Genomic DNA, 21,457 nt, shown 5'->3' on the forward strand with positions numbered 1-21,457 from the left:
GTCACAGCAAGGAAGTTATTTCTAACCCTAGCAGAGACTCTGAAGGTCTCTTCTTGCTATGTATGTATGGGGGAATCAATGGCCATTGGAGGCTAGAGAATTAGATCCCTGCAAACCTTATAATGGAACAGAACACCCCAGTCCTACTACCAGGGTTTGGCTTCTCAGAACCTCAATTATTGGAAAAACCTTCCTTGCCTGGTGAGGAAGTTCACCACCTCTCTTGGAAGCTTAATGTGCGTAGGCCAAAGATTTTATAACTTAACAGCCCAGGAAACCTGAGGATGGGGGTCCCCAGATCACCTTGAGCCAGATCCCTACCCTGTGGCTAACTTCTCTCATCTCCAAGAGGCCTGGGACAATGTCGATGCAGCCATTGAATGGCAGGCCCCAGGTAGAGGTGGACTATACAGGTTATATGGAAGGACAGCCTATATAATATTTCCCTCAGTTTGGTCAGAGTCATGTGTGCTGGGAACTATTCATCCATGTTTCTTCCTGCTCCCACTTGCCAGAGGGGAACATTTGGGAGTCCAATTGCATGGGGACAGGGAGACTGGAAGGAAATGACGTGCCCTACAAATTGGCAATTGGAAAAATGATGAATGGTCTCACAAGCATATAATCCAATATTATGACCCTGGGCAGAGGATGGGTCCTCAGGCTACCGCAGTTCCATTTACATTCTAAACCACATAATCAGACTGCAAGCCATTGTAGAAATTATAACCAATGAAACTGCCAGAGCTCTGAACTTACTGGCCAAACAGCAAACCAAAATGTGCATGCTATCAAAGTTGCTTGGCCTTAGATTACTCGCTTGCTTCTGAGGGAGGAGTTTGTGGAAAGTTCAACCTGAGCAACTGCTGCCTACAGATAGGTGATGAAGGAAAGTCATAGAGGAGATCACAGATGGGATGACAAAGGTCACTCATGTCCCAGTCCAGACCTGGAAAGTTTGGGACCCCCGGGAGTTATTTGGAGGATGGTTTTCAACTCTTGGTGGGGGGTGGAGAGAGGAGAGAGACAGAGACAGAGACAGAGACAGAGAGGGAGATTCAAAACCCTCATGGGAATTATCCTCTTGATTTTGGGAGCCTGCTTAATCCTACCTTGCCTAGCTCCCCTTGTGATACAGTCTGTCTCCAGCCTCTTTAAGGTAATGGTTGAAAGGAAAATGGCCACACATGTGATGATGTTATGGGAATATAAACCTCTAAACCAAGATGATGCTCTTTGACCCAAAATAGGAGGTCTGAGCATCAAAGGGGAGAATGTGGTAGAGCCCCACCCTAAGGAATGTGGTGAAAATCCCAAGACAAGGGGAGGCAATCTGGCTATGTGTGCATGCATGACATCCTTCATGACTCTGTAATATGACTGGCCATTCAGACTGTATGTTACCATATATAGGAGACAAAGGAGCAAAAATTGTACAAAAAGCAACCCCAAGCTGCACTCGGGGCTCAGCCTTTTGGGTCTTAGCCCGCTGAGCCTATGCTGGCATGAATAAAGCTCTTCCTGGAAAGAAAAGGCTTGGTGTCCTGACTCTCTGTGTGTGACTCACCACTACAGAATTGAGCCTTGTGTCAGACTCTGTGCTGAGTGTGGAGCCTCCTTAAGATCTCTCTCCCTCTGCCCCTCTCACCTGGTGTGCGCACGCTCTCTCTCTCTGTCTCCCAAAAACAAAAAATAAGACAAAAAACAAAACAAAGCAAAACAAAATAAAGGGCTTGCACAATGGGGAATACAGCATGACATTGGGCCAAAAGTCATCTTAAGTTGGCAGAATCCAGGTTGAAGTGATGAAGGATCAGCATCAATTCTCTAGCTTTCGTTGGCCTGGTATCTGAGTGCTCAAAGGGGTTTAGATCCTGTAAAGATAACACAAGAATATGCATCAGGTCAATCTTTACTTTTGAACCAGCACTGGGAGTTTTGTTGATAGAGTCATAGGCAGTTAATGGATATGAGCAGGGAACAGGTGCTTTCTGGCTGATAAAAGCAGTGAGGCACAGGGCACCTTACTGGCTTAGTCAGTGGGAACATGTGACTCTTGATCTTGACCTTGGAGTTGTAGGTTTGAGCCCCATGTTGGGTGTAGAGATTACTTAAAAATAATATATTTTTTAAAAAGGGGGGTTGTGAGGCCAAGTTCCAAACAGTCTGGACAGACCCCAAGGGATATGCACACATTCTCCCCTATGACTACTGCCCTACAGTAAACTATAGCTTTATTATAATACATTTACATTGCAGTTTTAATCCTACTCCCTTCACCCCCAAGAATGGCTGCCATAACAGTTTCTGAGAGGGGACATATAAGACCAAAAACTCCCCCTCACAACTCAGGAGAAGTCCTTTAGACGATTGGTTGCAACCTTAGTCAGACACTGCCCTGCTATGACCCATAACCCACTCAAACACAAAAAGAGAAGACAACCCTGAACCCTGATGTCGTGGCCACCTCTGGGCCTGCCAGCTCTTCCATCTTAAGAGTGTCCTTTCGCTTAAACTGCTATTAAATTTTTGCTTAAGAATTTGGCTCTGAATTCTTTCTTAGCCAAACTCAAGAACCGAGGCCGGGTAATGGGACTCACCATTGCCATTACCACTGATTTATGGTCCCTGATATGATTAGGCTATCTCCTGGCCTGATAGTGGCTGTTGGCTCTTAAATGTTGTTGTTTGTTCAAAATTATTACCTATTGGGTAATAATAATAATAATAGTAATAGTAATAATTGTAATTCTTCTGTAATTTCAACATAAACCAGGAAGTTCTGCAAGAAATGTGCTTTGGGCAAGTAGTGCAGGTCAGACATAGTTGACAAGATGGTCAGGGGCCTAAAGTGACTTTTCTTGTGTCAAGAAAGCTATGTCTCATCTTTCTTTTTCCAGGGACCCTTAACTCTTTCTGCTTATGGCATTACATATGTTTTCTGATTAGTATTGTTCTGACAACTAAAAGTATAGCTAATGCTTCACATCTATCTGTTCTTTTTCTTTCACCAGAGATAATCACAATCTGAAGTTAATATCATTTCTGTGGATGTTTGGATACTTTTACTAGGTATATATGTATCCATAAATAATGTATGTATATAATTGGTTTTTTGTTTTGCAATTTTACCAAATAGTATTTCAATTAGATTTCTCCTTTTTTTTTTTAAGTTTATTTATTTTGAGAGGGAAAGAGAGACAGAGTAAGCTGGAGAGAAACAGAGAGAGAGAGGGAGGTAGAGAATCCCAAGCAGCCTCTATGCTGTAAGTGCAGAGCCCGACACAGGGCTTGATCTCACGAACCATGAGATCATGACCTGAGCTGAAATAAGAGTCAAACACTTAACTGACTGAGTCACACAGGCACACCTTAATTACTAGAACTTTATAATAAATAAGGGTATCCTTCTTTTGCTGGTGTTTAAAATGGTCTGGGTTATTCATGGATCTTTAGCCATCCATATGAATTTCAGCATCAATTAATCATATTCTATTAAAAAGTTCCTGTCAGGATTTGATTTGAACTGCATTTGCAGTTGAATTTAGAGACAATTTCCTTGTGGTTTTTATATCCAAAATTATTACAGTTCTGTTGTTTTGTACAGTTCTGTTGTTTTATACAGGTAACGTTTAAGATTTATCCTGTTAAATGAATTGATTACCCACTATTGCTTTTTGCATCTCCCTCCTTCCTGAACTCCTTTTTTATCATTCTGCAGTATACTCTTTGGAATTCTTTCCATGAGGGTCTGTAAATGGAAAAGATTCTTTGTCTTTGTCTGAATATTTCTCTACTTTGTCATCACTTTTGTAGTGAATACTGGGAGACACTACCTATATCTCTCTTCAGAAACAAAGGACTTAAGAGTGTGGGTGGCTCAATCAGTTGGGCATCCAACTCTTGGTTTTGGCTCAAGTCATGATCTCTTGGTTTGTGAGTTTAAGCCCCACATTGGGCTCTGTGCTGCTGGTGCAGAGCCTGCTTGGGATTCTCTCTCTCTGCTCCTCTCCGCGCTCTCTCTCTCTCTCACTCTCTTTTTCTCTCTCAAAAATAAATAAAGTTAAAAAAAAATAAACAAAGGACTTATTCCCTGAGCTGCTGGAGGTTCAGCAAGCTGACAAGTTTCAGCTGTCAGCCCTCTTCAGTAGTAGTCTAGCTCAGTGTTATACTCGTTTTCCTTGTCAGCTCACATCTAATGACTATCACAGGTATATAAAGGTTGAGCCCACTTGCCTCAAATCTGAAGGGACACCCCAGATTCAAAGTTGAGGTCTCCATTAAAACTAGAGTGTAGGCCAGCTCTTTCTTCTGTACATCCTGCTACCATTCCTTCCTCAGGAGTTGTTCCCAAAGCACTCCCCGATGAACTCTCTATATTCATCTCTGACGCAGAGGACCTCCAGAGAAACCAATTTAAGATAGTTGATGTTAGGAACGATTCAAGAAAATTGAATCATTCAACTTGAATCATTGGCCACATTGACTATCAGTGAGGACTTCCTCATTGGTGATAAATGTAGGACAGACAGACCTTGGCATGAGGGAACAGCACAATAGGTAAAGCTTTCATCAGTAGTTAACTGGGATGTATTCTAAAGAAAGATAATATACTAGTGGGTGCACTTAAGAAATATGAGGGAAACAATAATCTTAAGGGCAGAGGAATTGGCTGTTGCTAAGCAAAATCGATTCTTTGGAAAAAACAAAACACTGAGATGGGTAATGGCTATTAAAAATCTAAGAGTCAAATCACAAAGCTTCTTTGGTAGCAGATAAAGAGGCTTTTATCTCCTGCAGTGGGAGGGGAGAAAAAGCTGAGGAACAGGCCCAGCACTAAATCATAAGTGTGGCAGAGCTCCAAAGGAGATTAACAGCCATGCAGCTCAGCTAGGTCGGTTATGCCAAGGTCAGAATGCTGGATCGTAAAGAAAGAAACCCTGATGCAGAAAGCTGGGTTGTGATACCTGAAAATCTTGAATGCCTAGATTCTCCTGACCCCTCTGTGTCTGAACATGGCCCAACATTCCTGACTAGTGGGTACTGCCTCCATCACACACACCTTGCTTAAATACAATGTAGAGACTTGTCCTCCTAGCACAACTAGTACTCCCTTTAGGATCTGTCCCTAACCCCCTCCCAGCCACTGGGTCAATAACTTGTCATTCTTTACAATGTAATCTGGCATAATTATTGTAATCACCAGCAAGGGCAGAGTGGCAGCAAGGAAGAGGGCTCTGACACTCAGAATATTAGGGACATGGATGAAAGTATATAGTGTCCCCAGGAGCAGAATGGATCCCCAGGCCGCAAACAAGGATCTTGCTCAGTGTGTACAATCAAAATAAGCCAAGGGAGCAGATGACCAGGAGACTGAGAACAATATTCCAATAACGAGTCACAATTATTTGCCCAGTTTTTAAGTCTCAGCCAGTTTTTGGATCTAGCAACCATGGGCATTGAAAGGGCTGCCAGACACCCAGGAGGAAGACCCTGAAACATCATAATGGTGTATACTGTAATAATTCACCCAGAGGGTTATTACCCAGAGGGCTCTTCACTGTTTTACTGGCTAACTGTATGTTAGGAAGACAAGAACATAAAAAGCTTCTCAGTGGATGGCATATGTAGGAAGTCACCTGCCTTCTGTTAAGCTTTACATTAAAGACATTTGCAAAACTGTAACACATACAACACTCTTGTATGTTTTCTATTAAGGAAAATATAACGTTTTTGTATAAATATTTATACTAAGATGTAATAGATGTATTATTCTTTAAATGTTTATTTATTTATTTTGAGAGAGAAAGAGACAGAGCATGTGTGCTACTGTGCACAGAAATGTGGGAGGGAAAGAGGAAGGGGGGTGGGGAGAGAGGGAATCCCGAGCAGGCTCCACAGTCAGCACAGAGCCTGAGGTGAGGCTCTATCTCACAACTGTGAGATCATGACCGACCATGAGATCATGCCTTGAGCTGAAATCAAGAGCCAGACGCTTGACTGAGCCACCCAGGTGCCCCTAAATACATTATTTTTAATGAATTAATAAATGTTATCTTTTAATTTTTTTGTATGGTAAATATCAATAGATATAGCCCACATAAACAAAGGTTGTTAGAATCTTCAGTTTTTAAGAATTTTTAAGGGGTCTTGAGACCAAAATGTTTAAGAATTGCTGCAACAGACAACCCCACCAGCCAAACCATCTGTGTAATCTTGGGGCAAGTTTCATAGTCTTTCTGCTCAAGGTTCCTCATGTGTAAACTCAGGAGTTAATACTACATATGTAAAGTAGAATGTCAGGAGCATAAAATGAAGTATAATCATTATTGATGTTATTCCATTTTCTCTGTGAAATATAGTATCTGCTAAAATTGATGGAAAAAGTGATGGACGGTTGAGGAAAGGGGAGAAGATTTAATAACACCATATGGACCATGGGAATGACAAATCTGATTAGGAATATCTAGAAGGATTGAAGGGCAATTTTGAGAGCCTTGTGGAGGTTAATAACTTTGGATTCAGAATAAAACCATGATTGTGTACTCCCCCCCCCCCCCCCCCCCCCCCTTAACAATACTAAGTCCACTGTAGAAAAGAAAAAGCAAGCTGTTGAATTAACAGTATTGGGAATGTTCCAGTTGGTTTGATGAGAAAGAAAATAAGGCAAATTGTGATTGATGTAATGAACTGCATTTCATAACCTGGGGCAAAAGGAATGGAAGAAAGCAGAGAGATAATCGATAGGGAGAAAATTGAAGAGCTGAGATTTGTGGTCTTCGTTAGGAGGGAAAATTGAGTGAGAGACTTCGTAAAGTAGGAGGATGGATAGTTTGTCTGAATTTTGGATTTCAGTGGTGGAGTTGATCCAACTGACCACACAACCTGGAGTGTGGTCATGAGAGTAGATGCCTGTAGTGGCATCGAGATGATCGATCCTGGAGATGAAAAAAATCTAGAGCTCAAGAGAATGGGTTTGGATGTTAATGTCATTCTGGGTGATGGCAGAAGTTGGAAGTCAGTTTCCAAGGTTTTCCATCAATAAAGTGTGGGTAAAAAAATAGCAGCAATGAAGGAAAAATGTGGCATTGCTATATAGAAAGGAGGAATAATTATCTGAATGACGTACTGGGGAACAACAGCACTGATGCTACTTCCTAACCAAGAGATACAGAAAGTGCAAAAATGAGCACCGTTCACTTCATAGAAATTTAAAGCAAGCAGCTTTTATAAGGGAGAGGATGTTAGGTTTCAATTAAGGGCAAGGCGGAACACACACTACAGGTCCAGAATGTGGGAGAATTTGTTCACAAAAGAATGGAGCTCACAGTGGAACGTTAGGCATAAAAGATGCAGGTAGCAGAAAGTTTCCAAAAGAATTAGGCAAGAATTTTCTGTCCGAGTCAACTGATGCAGTGTCAAGTTTGTGAATTCATTTCCCTCTTCCTTTAGATTTCTCCTTTTCTGAAAAAATAAAATTGACGGGCCTTCCCCTTCCCTCTCCTCCTGCAACCCATTTTTCTTCTTCACTCAGGCATTCTCTTCCCGGCTCAGTCAAATCCTCCGCAGGAGTGGGCGGGCTCAGGGAGGAGCAAACAGAAGTGGGCGGGCCCTTCCTGTCGACGTGCTGCCGTAAGGGCGCTGCTGACATAAGAGGACATCCGGTCCGGCTTCTGTGTTGGACATTGCTTCTCTCCGCCCTTCTTCGGTTTTAGTAGGTTCTTCTCCCGGAGTCCTGTCCCGCAACTTGGATTTGCTGCAGCCGCGGGCCGGTCTCACGCTGTTCCCTGCCCCTCTGCCCCCGGAGTGAGCCCGGCCTCCCCGCGAGGGTGAGCTAGGTCGGCCTGGAGCGCGCGCGAGGGAGGGTGTCCCGCGGGCGGGTGATGGTTGTCAGTTCCCGAACCGCGTGGCACCTCCGCGGTGGCCTCTGGACGCCCCTATCACTCCGCTGGGTCCGATGATTGCGGGCTTTTCCCCCAAAGGCGCGCTGACCTCGTGCCTTTTTCCTCATTTGGTGACACGGGCCACGTTTTACAGAAGTCGAAACGGTACCGGAGAAGGGCTTAAAACCATCTAAGGCTGAGAAAAAAAATTCATTAAGTTTCCAGAACAAATTGGAGAAAAAAAATGGAGGCTCAACAAAAAATTCACCGGGCGAGCACGCCGTGATTGTTTTGTGAGTTCCTTTGGCAGGAGCAGTACACATTTTTTTCACACTGTAGATTTTTGTCGTTATAAATCCTGAAAGGGTGATCTCCTGGGCTTCGATGTTACTTAGCCGACCACCTATTAAACCTCCTGGCCTGATTTGTCTGTATTTTTAAGTCGCAGCTTCCCACCCCACTTGGCTTTTGATTGGACATTTTAAGTTGGACATTTTGAGTTGGAACCCGAAGTAGGAAAGCATGAGTGACCTTAGTACATGTTGGTGCATGATTTTGCCCAGTTGTAATTGGCCCTTTAAATAAGAAATAGGAATTTCTTAAAGGTGTGATTTCTTGGAACTCTGTCCATGTATCATGGATGTGTTTTGGTTTCTTTGAAAAGAATGTTCATGCCTTCAGGGAGGTTGTCACAGTCACCAATGAAACTTAATCCTATCCTTGGAAGTTTAGAATTTGTAGATTTTTAGTTGGGCCTAGAAATATAAATCTGTATTTGTTAGGAATTTTTACAGTTGATTTTTGAGAATCACTCTTAGAGAAGACTTAAAAAGTACATATTTTGAAGAATATTAAATTTGAGGTTCATGTTTCAAAGCAGGTACATAGACCCATTCATGCCTGTGTCACTTCATTTATTGACTACTTAATATATACCAGGCAGGACTGGTATATAAACATTGTCAAGAAAGACAAATCCTCAGAGAACATGTCTTCTGATTGGATGAAAAGCCAAATAAAAATATGTTATGCAGTAAAAATCTTTTTTTTTTTTTAATGTGGTAGTTCTTTCAACTAAGTGATGAAAGATGAAAGCATGTTTTAAAGTCCTTATATATATAGGACTTTACGTGCATACTCCTATGTAATACTCTTAAACATAAATTTGAACTTTGTTAAAATTATGTACTCTAGAGAGACATTCATTTTAAGTTTTTTTTTTTTTTTTTTTTCACGTTTATGTATTATCAAGAGACAGAGCATGAGCATGGGAGGGGCAGAGACGCGGAAACAAGAATCCAAAGTAGGCTCCAGGCCTGAGCTGTCAGCACAGAGCCCGTCACAGGACTCGAACCCACAAACCACAAGATCATGGTCTGAGCCGAAGTCCGATGCTTAACTGACTGAACCACCTAGGCACCCCGATAGACATTCTAACATAAGAGTTGGAGGGCAGCTTGTAGAGTCAAAGCAACTATAATACTTTTAATATCTTTTCAGAGAGAGAAGTTTGGCTTTGCAGTTAATGCTGTCATTTGACTTGACTGTCAGATGTTTTGTTCAGATATTATATAGGAGAAGTAAGACTCGTTATACTTCAGATCTTAGCATCAAGTTGTCTGAATTTATAGTTCAAAAAAGTAATATAAGCTGGGTAAATGGTAAACTTTTTAATTATTTCTTGCTAATGATATGCCCAATAACTTTTTAATTTGGTACTGAGTAATTTTTAAAGAATACTTAACATCAGAGAAACTTTCTTTTTGTCCCTCACTGGGAAAGGAAAACTTTTAGCTTTTGGGATAAATTGGTCTGATTTTCATATTTTTAAGAATTGTTTGGAAATGCAAATAAGTTCCTCATTTTAAAAGTCATCTATTTTATTTGAGATAATGTATATGTAATATTTCATAAAGGCTTAAAATGTCCTTAACAGTCAAAATGACAGAGTTGAGTTTAAATTTTAAAGAGAGTAAAAAAAACCACTTCATTCTACTATTTTATTTAAGATAGCGAATACAACCAGGCATTTATATCTTCTCTGTTCTCTTGTGTAGAAAGAGCAGTAAAATGCCTAAAAAGAAGACTGGTGCAAGGAAGAAGGCAGAGAACCGCCGGGAACGTGAAAAACAGCTCAGGGCGTCAAGAAGCACCATAGATTTAGCTAAACACCCATGCAATGCGTCAATGGTAACAGCTTTTTTTGATATCTGTTGATGGTTGAAAAACTATATAATCTCTGAAAAATGCCTGAATAAAATTTTGCTGAATACATTGGTGCTGCATACATTTTATTGAATTTCAAATTTGTGTTTTGTCCCTTGTTTTTATTGACTCTGAGTAGCAGTGAGTGAGTTATTTATTTAGTTATTTCCTTGGCTGCTGTTGGTGATAGATAGGAAACAGTAAATACTAGGAACTGTGATATTTTCTAGCTTTTCTAACCTTATATGCATTAACTTAATTTGTTCTATTAGTTGGAAGCTTTTCATTATTTCTCTTAGCACTTCTCAACTCCTATGATTTCTTTTTTCTAAACTTTTCACTTTTCTAGACCTCTCTTTTGGCTATTACCTTATTTTCCTGTGCTCAGTGGGTTAGTCTTGATTGTTTCTGGGGTTCTTTGGTCAAAGCGTTAAAAAGCGAGATTATCATGTGATTATAACCCCTTTCCTTTCTTTGACTATGTTTCTCTTAGTTGTCCCTTATTTCTCTATTTCCAGTCTTCTCTACTTTTTCTATTCCTGCTACTCCTCAGTCTTCTTTTGTTTCATCCAAACATATGAAATGCTTAATATGACTCAGTTCCACAAATGTTTCTTGTGCGTTTACTTTTTGCCAGCTACATTTTAGGCAGAAAGATGGGGTATACATAGATGAGTGACGCAGCCCCTGTTTCCACAAGTTTATAGATCAGTTGTCTTGTTGTTTGTAAGTGACAAATCCAAATTAAGTAACTTTAGGGAGAACTAGAGTTTATTGACTAACATGTAGTTGGGAAGGGCATGGATGTAGCTGGAACTCAGGGACAACTGGAACAAACTTGTGGTTCCATCTTTTGCTTGTGTTTCTTTTTGCTTATTAGTTCCATTTTCTCGTGTTGTCTTACCCCATTTGTTTGGGTTCATACATACTGGTAGCCTGTGTATCTCACATCACATAATGTCCTCAGAGAGGGAGAAAACTCTGATTGGACTTGGCCAGGTGCCCAGCCAGGGCTAACGTTTATGGCTGTCATCACGTGTGGGAGGGACCAGGATTACATAACACAGGACAGATGGTAGACACTCCCTTCAGGGTCATTTTTTAGAGAAGACGGATATGGAACAGACAAAACAAGAAATGACTCACATACATAAATATACATAGTGAAGGCTAGAGTTTGGTAAGTGTTGCCTTGTCGCAAGTGTACAATTAAGACTAGGGTACATCTGGGCTAAGAGGTGATAAATTTGAGTGTGCTGATGGGGTACAGTTCATAGAGGAGGTGGGATCATCACCAGAACTTTGAACAGGTGAAGATTGTAAGGATAGGCTTTTCAAGGAAAAGTATTAGAATAGTAAGGCATGGAAAAGAGAGAGTAGAAGACATATTTCATGAATGACAGATCATAGCAACTTGAATCTAAAGAGAATAGGCTAGCAAGGTTTGAAAGTGTTTAGGGACCAGATTGTCGAGAGCTTTTAGTACCATGTTTAGGATTCTAGATTTTCTGGGAGCTTCATCATACTGTGTTCTGAATTTCTTATGTCCATTCTGTAATACTTGTCTGACTAAAAAACAATAACAACAACAAAGAACACAACCAAAGCACAAACCACTGCTTTATTTATTTCACCTCTTGTGGAGATACCACTTCTTGCTTTGTGTGGTATGCCCAAGAACATATCTTTATTATTAAAGTATGTATAGATGCTTGTTTACATGGGTGAAGTTGGAGACTTTGGGAAGTGTTAACTTAAATTTTAACATGAAAAATAAGGTATTTTTTATAATGCAAGTAAATTTGTAGTTTTCAGTCCGTAGAAACTTAATGTTCTGTTTTTATATTTTACAGGAATGTGACAAGTGTCAGAGGTAAATATTTATTTCTTTTTATATGTAATAACAGAGATCTCTCACCTTTTATCTGATAGTGACCCTATTTTAAAATTTTATTTTACATGACAAGGCGGCAGAAGAATAGAGCGTTTTGCTATTTTTGCAATTCTGTACAGAAGTTACCAATTTGTGCACAGTGTGGTAAGTATATGATACCTAAGGACATAATGCCTTTTTTTTTTTTTTTTTGTAAATGTTTGTTTATTTTGAGAGAGAGAGGGAGCGCAAGCAGGGAAGGGGCAGAGAGAGGGAGAGAGAATCCTAAGCAGGCTCCACCCTGTCAGCACAGAGCCCAACACCAGGCTCAATCTTACAAACCCATGAGATCATGACCAAGATGAAACTTAACTGACTGAGCTTAACTGGACGCTTAACTGACTAAGCCACCCAGGCACCCCTATATGCCTTTTCTTTTATCAAACATTTGTTTTGTAGTTGATCAGTTTGATTCTATGGGTTTATCATTGTTTACAGTAATGTTAAAACTTACTAATGAAATAGCAAATTGTTATTTAGCTTGTCAAACACTATCACATCTTGATTTTGTCTCTCTGATACGTTATAACATTATAAGATCAGATTTCAGATTAATAACATTTGGTGATCTTAATTTTTAGTTATACTAACTTAGTCTTGTTGATATCTATTTGTATACTTTTTTTAAGTTTTGATTCCTGCTGAAATTGCCCACAGTATCTTAGACCATTGAGAATCATTTTATTCCACATTTTCTTGGTGCCAATTTTTTCTTTTTGGCACTTAGCATAGGATTCTTGAGTTTCCTCATATGTTTTCCCAGGTGATTGCAATAGAGTTCCTAAGCCATGTACTCAGTTGCCAGGTGTAAGTGAAAACCTTTATTCAGAGTAAATGATTATTCAAAGTAAAACTAAATGGTAGTTCATAGAACAACAAGGTTGGTGTTTCCAAAATAGTCTTCCACAGAGTACTTGAGATATTAATAGGTGTTTCTTAAAATAATGCATACATTTGAGAAATGCTGTTTGTTTCATGTCTTTGTTTCCATCTGGAAGATTTCTATTACATACTTTTATGTTTAAGGTTCTGAAAACCTCCAGTAAAGAAACCTGATTCATTTTATTCATGCCATACTTACTTCTCAAACTTTTGTTTCAACAAATGTCCCGTTTGGTTATGGGATAATAGTTTACAGTAGAACACAGTTTGCGATATGCTCATTTAAATGTGTTTATGTATGATAACATTGCAGAAAATTAGCAGTGTTTAGGGCTATATCCCTGAATATTTCTAGTGTAGTTTTAATTTTCAAAGAGGCCATTTTTTTAGGTTTATATAAAGTTAATGAACCAGGTAAGTTGCATAATCATGGTTTGGTTTGGTTTGAGATATTCTGTGGAAAGAAGTAAGCAATAACTTCAAACCAGACTGTTTTTATTGTGAATTACAGACTGTAAAATTTATTTCAAAGCATATCTTTTTAAAATCTGTATTAATTCGGGGCGCCTGGGTGGCGCAGTCGGTTGAGCGTCCGACTTCAGCCAGGTCACGATCTCACGGTCCGTGAGTTCGAGCCCCGCGTCAGGCTCTGGGCTGATGGCTTGGAGCCTGGAGCCTGTTTCCGATTCTGTGTCTCCCTCTCTCTCTGCCCCTCCCCCGTTCATGCTCTGTCTCTCTCTGTCCCAAAAATAAATAAAAAACGTTGAAAAAAAAAAAATTAAAAAAAAAATAAAATAAAATCTGTATTAATTCATCTGAAAATTCATAAGATTTTAAACTACTGATTGTTAGATTACAAACTCTAACCTGCAGTTTCTGATTTTTAGTACAAACAGTAATTAGCATATAATTTTATCATGCAATACATTTTTATAGATTTACTAATAAATTTCTAAATTTTTTTTAAGTTTATTTATTTATTTTGAGAGAGAAAACATGAATGGGGAAAGGGCAGGGAGGAGGAGGTGGAGGAGGAAGAGGAGAAGGAGGAGGAGGAGGTGGAGGAGGAAGAGGAGAAGGAGGAGGAGGAGAGAGAATCCCAAGCAGGCTCCTCACTGTCTGTACAGAGCCCGATGTGGGGCTTGAACCCATGAACTGCGAGATCATGACCTGAACTGAAGTCGGATGCTTAACCGACTGACCCACCCAGGCTCCCCTAATAAATTTCTAATCTTAAAAGATCTGATTCAGGTTAGATCTCAGTTATATCTAGCTTCTTTTTTTAGTAACATAAGCAGTGAACTGCTGCTTTCTATCCATTTTCAAATTATTTCCATAGGAATTTAGGCTAGATAGAAAGCGGAATCAGTGAGTACTTATGTGTACTACTTTGCAAGGCTAATAATGCACATTTGTTTCTTTACTAGGGAAAACCAAGTGCATGATGAAGTCTTCAGACTGTGTCATAAAGCATGCTGGTGTTTATAGTACTGGCCTTGCAATGGTGGTAAGTTTTTTGTCTTCATCTCTTAGACTAGCGGGTTTCCAAGGATAAGAAGTCTTTGTGACCGATGGTGATTTTTTTCTAAATAGCACTGCTTTGTCCTTGATTAAGTCAATCTGGAGTTTTTCTGGATTATCTATGGAATGTTCTTTGTATGATTTTCCTTTAATATCCACTTGTTTTTGATTGCTTCCTCTTTTCTTTTTGGAAAACATACAAGAAATGGAAACTTATTTAAAGTTGACTTAAAAATTCATTTGTCCTTGGTACCTTTCTAGAGTGTCTTAATCAGACTTCATAGAACTCAGCACTTAACTATACTGAATATCCTTCTTAAGCAAGGTTCAGGCTTTGGTTACAAGGTAACCTAGTTTCAAAAGAACATAACATTAGATTTTTTATAGCTTTACATTTCAAAAAAGAATACATATTTAACATAGGCTTATACATAATTTCCTCATTAGATGTAGAGTTTTCTAAGGAAATTCATTGTTTAAAATACAGGCATACCTTAGAGATATTGTGAGTTGGTTCCACTGGATGGCTAAGTTGGTTAAGTGCCTGATTTTGGCTCAGATCATGATCTCACGGTTTGTGAGTTGAGCCCTGCTTTGGGCTCTGCACCAACAGTGTGGAGCCTGCTTGGGGATCCTCTCTTTTCCTCTCTCTGCCCCTCTGCCACTTGCGCAAGTGTGCAATTGCTCTCTCTCTCAAAAATAAATAAACTTAAAAATAAAGGTTACGTTTACACTATACTGTAGTCTATTAAATGTATAATAGCATTAGTCTAAAGAGACATTTTATGTACCTTAATTTAAAAATATTGCTATAAAATGTTAATCATCACCTGATCTTTCAGGGAGGGAATTGTAATCTTTTGCTGGTGGAGGTTCTTCCCTTGATGTTGTTGGCTGCTGATCAGGCTGGTGGTTGCTCATGGTGGGGGTGGCTGTTACAATTTATTAAAATAAGACAGCAATATAAAGTGCTGCATCAGTTGACTCTTCTTTCACGAATGATTTCTCCATAGCACGTGACACTGTTTGATAGTACTTTACCTACAGAAGAACCTCTTTCAGAATTGCAGTCAGCCCTCTCCAACCCTGTCACTGCTTTTAAACCAATTTTTTTTTATTTTATTTTTTTAACATTTATTTATTTTTGAGACAGAGGGAGACAGAGCATGAACGGGGGAGGGTCAGAGAGAGGGAGACACAGAATCTGAAACAAGCTCCAGGCTCTGAGCTGTCAGCACAGAGCCTGATGTGGGGCTCGAACTCACGGACCGCAAGATCATGACCTGAGCTGAAGTCAGCTGCTTAACCGACTGAGCCACCCAGGGGCCCCGCTTTTAAACCAATTTTATGTCATATTCTCAGTCGTTGGCTGTCATTTCAACAATCTTCCCAGTGTCTTCATCAGGAGTAGATTCCATCCCAGAAACCACTTTCTTTATTCGTAACAAGGAGCTTCTTATCAGTTCAAGTTTTACTGTGAGATTGCAGCAATTCAGTCCCATCTTCAGGCTCCACTTGCTATTTCTACATCTACAGTTACTTTCTCCACTGAAGTCTCGAGCCCCAGTAAGTTATCTGTAATGATTGGAGTCAACTTCTTCCAAATTCCCATTACCGTTGATATTTTGATCTGTTCCCATGAATCACTAATATTCTTGAAGGCATCTAGGATTGTGAATCCTTTTCAGCTTTTCAATTTAGTTTTTCCAGATCTATTAGATGAATTACTATCTATGGCAGCTATAACCTTATGAAATATATTTCTTAAATAAAAAGACTTGAAAATCAAATGACTCCTTGATCCCTAGGTTGCAGAACAGATGTTGTGTTAGCAGGCCTTTTGAAAACAACATTAATTTCATTATATGTCTCCATCAGAGCTCTTGAGTACCAGGTGCACTGTCAGTGAGTAGTAATATTTTGAAAAGAATCGTTTTTTTCTGAGCAGTGGGTCTCAACAGTGGGTTTAAAGTATTCAGTAAACTATGTTGTAAATAGATGTGCTGTCATCCAGGCTTTCTATTTCCATGTATTGAGTATGGGCGGAATAGATTTAGCATAATTCTTAAGGGCCGTAGGCTTTTCAGAATGGTAAATTAGCATTAGCTTTAACCTGAAGTCACCAGCTTTATTATTAGTCTCTAATAGGAGAGTCAGCCTGTCCTTTGAAACTTTGAAGGCAGGAATTGACTTCTCTTCTCTAGCTATAAAAGTCCTACATGGCATCTTCAATGTGGGGCTATTTTGTCAACATTGAAAATCTGTTGCCTGGTGTAGCCACCTTCATTAATTTATCTTAGCTGTATCTTCTGGATAACTCGTGGCAGCTTCTATATCAACTCTTGCTGCTTCAGCTTGCATTTGGATGTTACGAAGATGGCTTCTTTCCTTAAAGCTCATGAACCAGCCTCTTCACTTGAAACTTTTCTTCACCTCTCAGCCTTCGTAGAGCCGAAGAGAGTTAGGGCCTTCCTCTGGATTAGGCTTTGGCTTAAGGGGATATTGTGGCTGATGGGATCTTCTATCCGCACCACTCAGACTTAATCCATATCAGGAATAAGGCTGTTTTGCTTTTTTATCATTCATGTGTTTATTGGAGTAGCACTTTTAGTTTCCTTCAAGAGCTTTTTTTTTGTGTGTGTGTATTCACAACATGGCTGAGTATCTGGCACAAGCAGCTTACTTTTGGCCTGTCTTGGCATTCAGCCTGCCTTCCTCATGAAGCTTAATCATTTCTAGCTTTTGAGTTAAAAGTAAGAAATGTGCAACTCTTTCACTTGAACACGTAGAGGCCACTGTAGGGTCATTAACTGGTTTAATTTCCATATTGTTGTGGCTCAGGGAATAGAGAGGCCCAAGGAGAGGGAGAAAGGTAGACAGACAGCTGGTCGGTAGAACAGTCAGAATACATACAACATTTACTGATTAAGTTTGCTGTTTTATATGGGCACAGTGTGTGGTACTCCAAAACAATTACAATAGTAATAACAAAGATCAGTGATCACAGGTCACCATGACAGATAAAATACTAAAGTGAAATATCATGAGAATTACCACAGTGTGGTGCAGAGACACGAAGTGTGCAAGTGCTGTTGGGAAAATGGCACTGATGGTGCAGGGAAGCCACATACCTTCAATTTGAAAAAAAAATTACACTATTTGTAAAGCATATAAAAAAATGAAACGCAATAAAATGAGGTATGGTGTAATTAAAATAGTAGTGCTGTGTGATGGATTTTACTCTCTCTTCCTTTCAACCAATTTTATGTATTCTGTTGTGTGATTTTATGCTCCGGTGCAGATTTCATTCCATGAGGAAGGCAATAGTCTTTCTATGTCAAACAGATGTTTTATTTATTTATTTAATTTATTTTTTTAATGTTTTCTTTATTAGAGAGAGACAGATCATGAGCGGGAGAGGAGCAGAGAGAGAGGGAGACACAGAATCTGAAGCAGGCTCCGGGCTCGGAGCTGTCAGCACAGAGCCCAATGCAGGGCTCGAACTCACAAACCGTGAGATCATGACCTGAGCCGAAGTTGGACACTCAGCTGACTGAGCCACCCAGGCACCCCAGATATTTTATTTATAGTAACTTCCCAAGAACTTAATTTTCCATCATGAAGCAGACCTTAATATATTCCATGTGTGCATATCTTAAGCAAGAAACTAGACTTATTCATAAGAATCTTGTGAATTCCTCTTCATTTTAAATATAGGATTTTCAATGTTATCTTTATTCATAAATCAATGTAATCTTCCTTGGTAGCTTGCTTATGCCCAAATTTATTAAACGCTTTTAAAAAAATTCGCTAAATTGTAGGGGCACTTGGGTGGCTCGATTGAGTGTATGACTCTTTGATTTCAGCTCACGTCATGATCCCAGGGTCATGTGATTGAGCCCCGCATTGGACTCCACACTGAGTGTGGAGCCTGCTTGGGATTCTCTCTCCCCCCTCTGCCCCTCTCCCTGCTTGCACACACACTCTCTCTTAAAAAAAGAAAAATTGAAAAAAATTCACTAACTTGTGTGAATGTGAATGATTGTTTGTATAAAATATTTCAATAGACTCCTGTATCATTAGCTTTACATTCTAGAAAAATGATTTTCTGGGAATCTTCTAATTGTCTGTTGAAATTCCCTCTACCTTCTCTCTTCTTGACCCTGCTTTGCCCTGGGAGCCTGACCTGTGTGTATGGATTGGATCAGTGGCTTTCTTACCTTATGACTTCACTTTGGGTTCACCCAATGGGAGACCTTGGCAGGAGGCCTGTAGATGGGAGGATAATAAAATCTGGGTGTTTATTCTCCCTCGCTCACTCCCTACCAGGTTATCCTAGTTTGGGTATGATTTGGCCACAGTTTCTCTCTATATGGCTATATAATCCTCTCCATACTGGTTGTTTCTTAAGATTCTGGTAACTCCTTCCGCTCCCTTATTTCAGGCTCAGGGGTGGTAACTACATCATACTTTATGTTTATTCTAAGCCCTTCCTTGTCCTTTGTAAATTATTTCTTTTAAGCTTTTAAACTGTCCTGGATTATTCTGTATGTCATCTTTTTGGTGCTAGAACACTGAATGTTCCAAGAAATGTATTTGAGGATTTGCAATCCACAGTGGTAATCCATATTTACATCTCAAAAAACATCCTTCCTATTTGCTCTTTATGGCTTCTGTTACAGAGTCTTGAATGCTAAGCACTGAATTGAGGTTCAGAACACCGTGGTTTAAATCTCAGCTCCACTATAATTTTGCTCTGGGATTTGGAGTTAAGACTTGGGCCACTGTTTATTATCTGTAAAGGAAAGAACATCTAATCCCATTTTCTTAAGATTCATTCTAGCAATTAATATTCTGTAGATGTCATTGTGTTATTGAAAGGTATAGTTGGTCTATCTTGATGTAGAATTGGAGAGTCTTACCCTGTTTTTTAGTTTTATATATTTTATTTTCTTTTTTTCCACAAAGAAATGTAGTAATGATTTAAATCATGAGTTGCCTTAACAAAAAAAGATGCTGGCAGAAGTTTAATATTTTTTCTCTACTCCAGAAAAGCTATGTAAATTACTGTATAAATGATTCAGGAAGGAGTTTTCTTAATTCAAAAATATTTCTACTTGAAAAAATTTCGTTACTGTGATTGCTGTAGATAAGAATGCTTAAAATGTGGACTCCAGACATCATTTGAATTGGAATTCAGTTTGAAGGCAACACTTGTAGCTCCGTGACTTACTTTAATGATTAGGATTAGGCTTAAGTATATAGTTTCCACCTTGCTTTTTCTTTTGATTTATAGACAAATTTTGTATATTATAAATAGTTGTTGGTGAAGTAGTTTAATTTTGGCTTAGTGTAAACAAAATTTTTTTTTGTTTACACTCTTTAATTTTGGCTTAGTGTAAACAAAATTTTTTCTTTAGCGAAGCCCCCACTATCACTGAGGGTTGTTAAATTCCTAAACGCGTACAATTTTGATGGTTGCCATTGGTTAAACAACGGTTGCAGCCAGGCAAGTGACAAAGATTCATTTTTTGTGTGTTCCTTGGTTGCAGGGTGCAATATGTGACTTCTGTGAAGCTTGGGTTTGCCATGGGAGGAAATGTCTCAGTACACATGCCTGTGCCTGCCCTCTTACTGATGCTGAGTGTGTGGAATGTGAAAGAGGTGTCTGGGACCATGGTGAGTGATTACATATGAGCAATGAACTTCACTGTAAGAAGGGCTGACTTTGACACATTCTGGATGTTCTTTTTGTGATTTTTTTTCAGGATACTGTCAATCTTGACTACTGTTGTGGTTACCAATTTAGTTGGAAAAGGGATTTATACTAGCAGTAATAGTCACTGTTAGGACTGCTTATGTAAGCCAGTAGGGAGGGGAGTTACAGGATCGCAAGTGTCTGTAAACATTGCAAGTAGCCAGGAGATTTTGGCAGTTTTCATCAAAGCCTTTACCAGAACAAAAACTGCTGTGTCATTTTGGTATAAATCTGAAACAAATTGCTTTCTTATTGAGCAGTGTTATGGGTATGAATTTTTTAATTGAAGTTTATCGTTTTTACATTTGTGGGTTTTATGTTTTCATCCAATAGGAGGCAGAATATTTAGTTGTTCCTTTTGTCATAACTTTCTCTGTGAAGATGATCAATTTGAACATCAAGCCAGCTGCCAGGTTTTAGAGGCGGAAACATTCAAATGTAAGTTTTTATAAATTAGATATCCTTTGGGGCGCCTGGGTGGCTCAGTTGGTTAAGCGTCCCAACTCTGGGTTTTGGCTCAGGTCGTGATCTCTGCGTTCCTGAGTTTTGGTCCTACGTGGGCTCCATGCTGACAGTGTAGAGCCTGATTGGGATTCTCTCTCTATCTCTCTCTCTCTCTCCACCTCTCCCCTGCTTGTGCACACTCTCCCTCTCTCTCTCAAAATAAATAAACTTAAGAAAAAAAAATACACTTAAAAAAATTAGATGTCCTTTGTACCCAAGATTCTGAGTAGTATTAGTGTTAGACTCTGGAGCGCCTGGGTGGCTCAGTTTGTTGAGCATCTGTCCTACTCTTGATTTTGGCTCAGGTCGTAATTCCAGGGTCATGGGATCAAGCCCCACATTGGGCTCCATGCTGGGTGTGGAGCCTGCTTGAGATTCTCTCTCCCTCTGCCCCTCCCCAGCTCACACCTGCGCTCTCTTTCTCTCACATTAAAAAAATATATAGTGTTAGACTCAATGAAAAAAGAGTCTAGTTTTTCATGCAGCTTCTTGTGGACTGTAATTCAACTTACTATCTATTTTCTGTTTTTAAGAAAAATTCAGAACCACATAGTCTGTTTTTTTTTTTTTTTCAATAGGGGTGCTACTGGCATCTTGGTTGGGTGAATTCTTCGTTTTGTGGGGTTGATCAGGCATTATAGGACTTGTAGTTTTCCTAGTACAGAGTATTAAATGTCATTTTTACTTCCAAGTTATTGTAACAACCTCCACTCCCAACCCCACAAAAACCCCACACACATTTCCAAATGCCTTCAAGTAAGTGATACGTGA

The 21,457-nt window shown here is 39.5% G+C and overlaps 1 protein-coding gene and 1 long non-coding RNA gene across 4 annotated transcripts in view; one reads left to right on the forward strand and one right to left on the reverse strand.

The window, feature by feature from the left end:
* Positions 1-1,725: 1,725 nt before the first annotated feature.
* LOC125923721 (uncharacterized) overlaps positions 1,726-21,457 on the reverse strand; it is a 24,182-nt gene continuing 4,450 nt past the window's right edge. Inside the window, exon 2 of the long non-coding RNA XR_007458143.1 lies at positions 1,726-1,874. This is a non-coding gene — a long non-coding RNA (uncharacterized LOC125923721). The remainder of the gene's footprint in view (positions 1,875-21,457) is intronic.
* ZNF330 (zinc finger protein 330) overlaps positions 7,644-21,457 on the forward strand; it is a 20,813-nt gene continuing 6,999 nt past the window's right edge. Inside the window, exons 1-7 of one of the 3 annotated variants that reach the window (XM_049632207.1) lie at positions 7,644-8,176; positions 9,941-10,073; positions 11,942-11,961; positions 12,056-12,126; positions 14,331-14,410; positions 19,977-20,103; positions 20,516-20,620. In XM_049632207.1, the coding sequence (XP_049488164.1) occupies positions 9,954-10,073; positions 11,942-11,961; positions 12,056-12,126; positions 14,331-14,410; positions 19,977-20,103; positions 20,516-20,620 (523 nt within the window). In that variant the 5' untranslated portion in view covers positions 7,644-8,176; positions 9,941-9,953. The remainder of the gene's footprint in view (positions 8,177-9,940; positions 10,074-11,941; positions 11,962-12,055; positions 12,127-14,330; positions 14,411-19,976; positions 20,104-20,515; positions 20,621-21,457) is intronic. The other 2 variants (XM_049632209.1, XM_049632206.1) reach the window with 2 other exon arrangements.

Source organism: Panthera uncia, chromosome B1 (genome assembly GCF_023721935.1).
Source record: "Panthera uncia isolate 11264 chromosome B1, Puncia_PCG_1.0, whole genome shotgun sequence".
Lineage (NCBI taxonomy): Eukaryota > Metazoa > Chordata > Mammalia > Carnivora > Felidae > Panthera > Panthera uncia.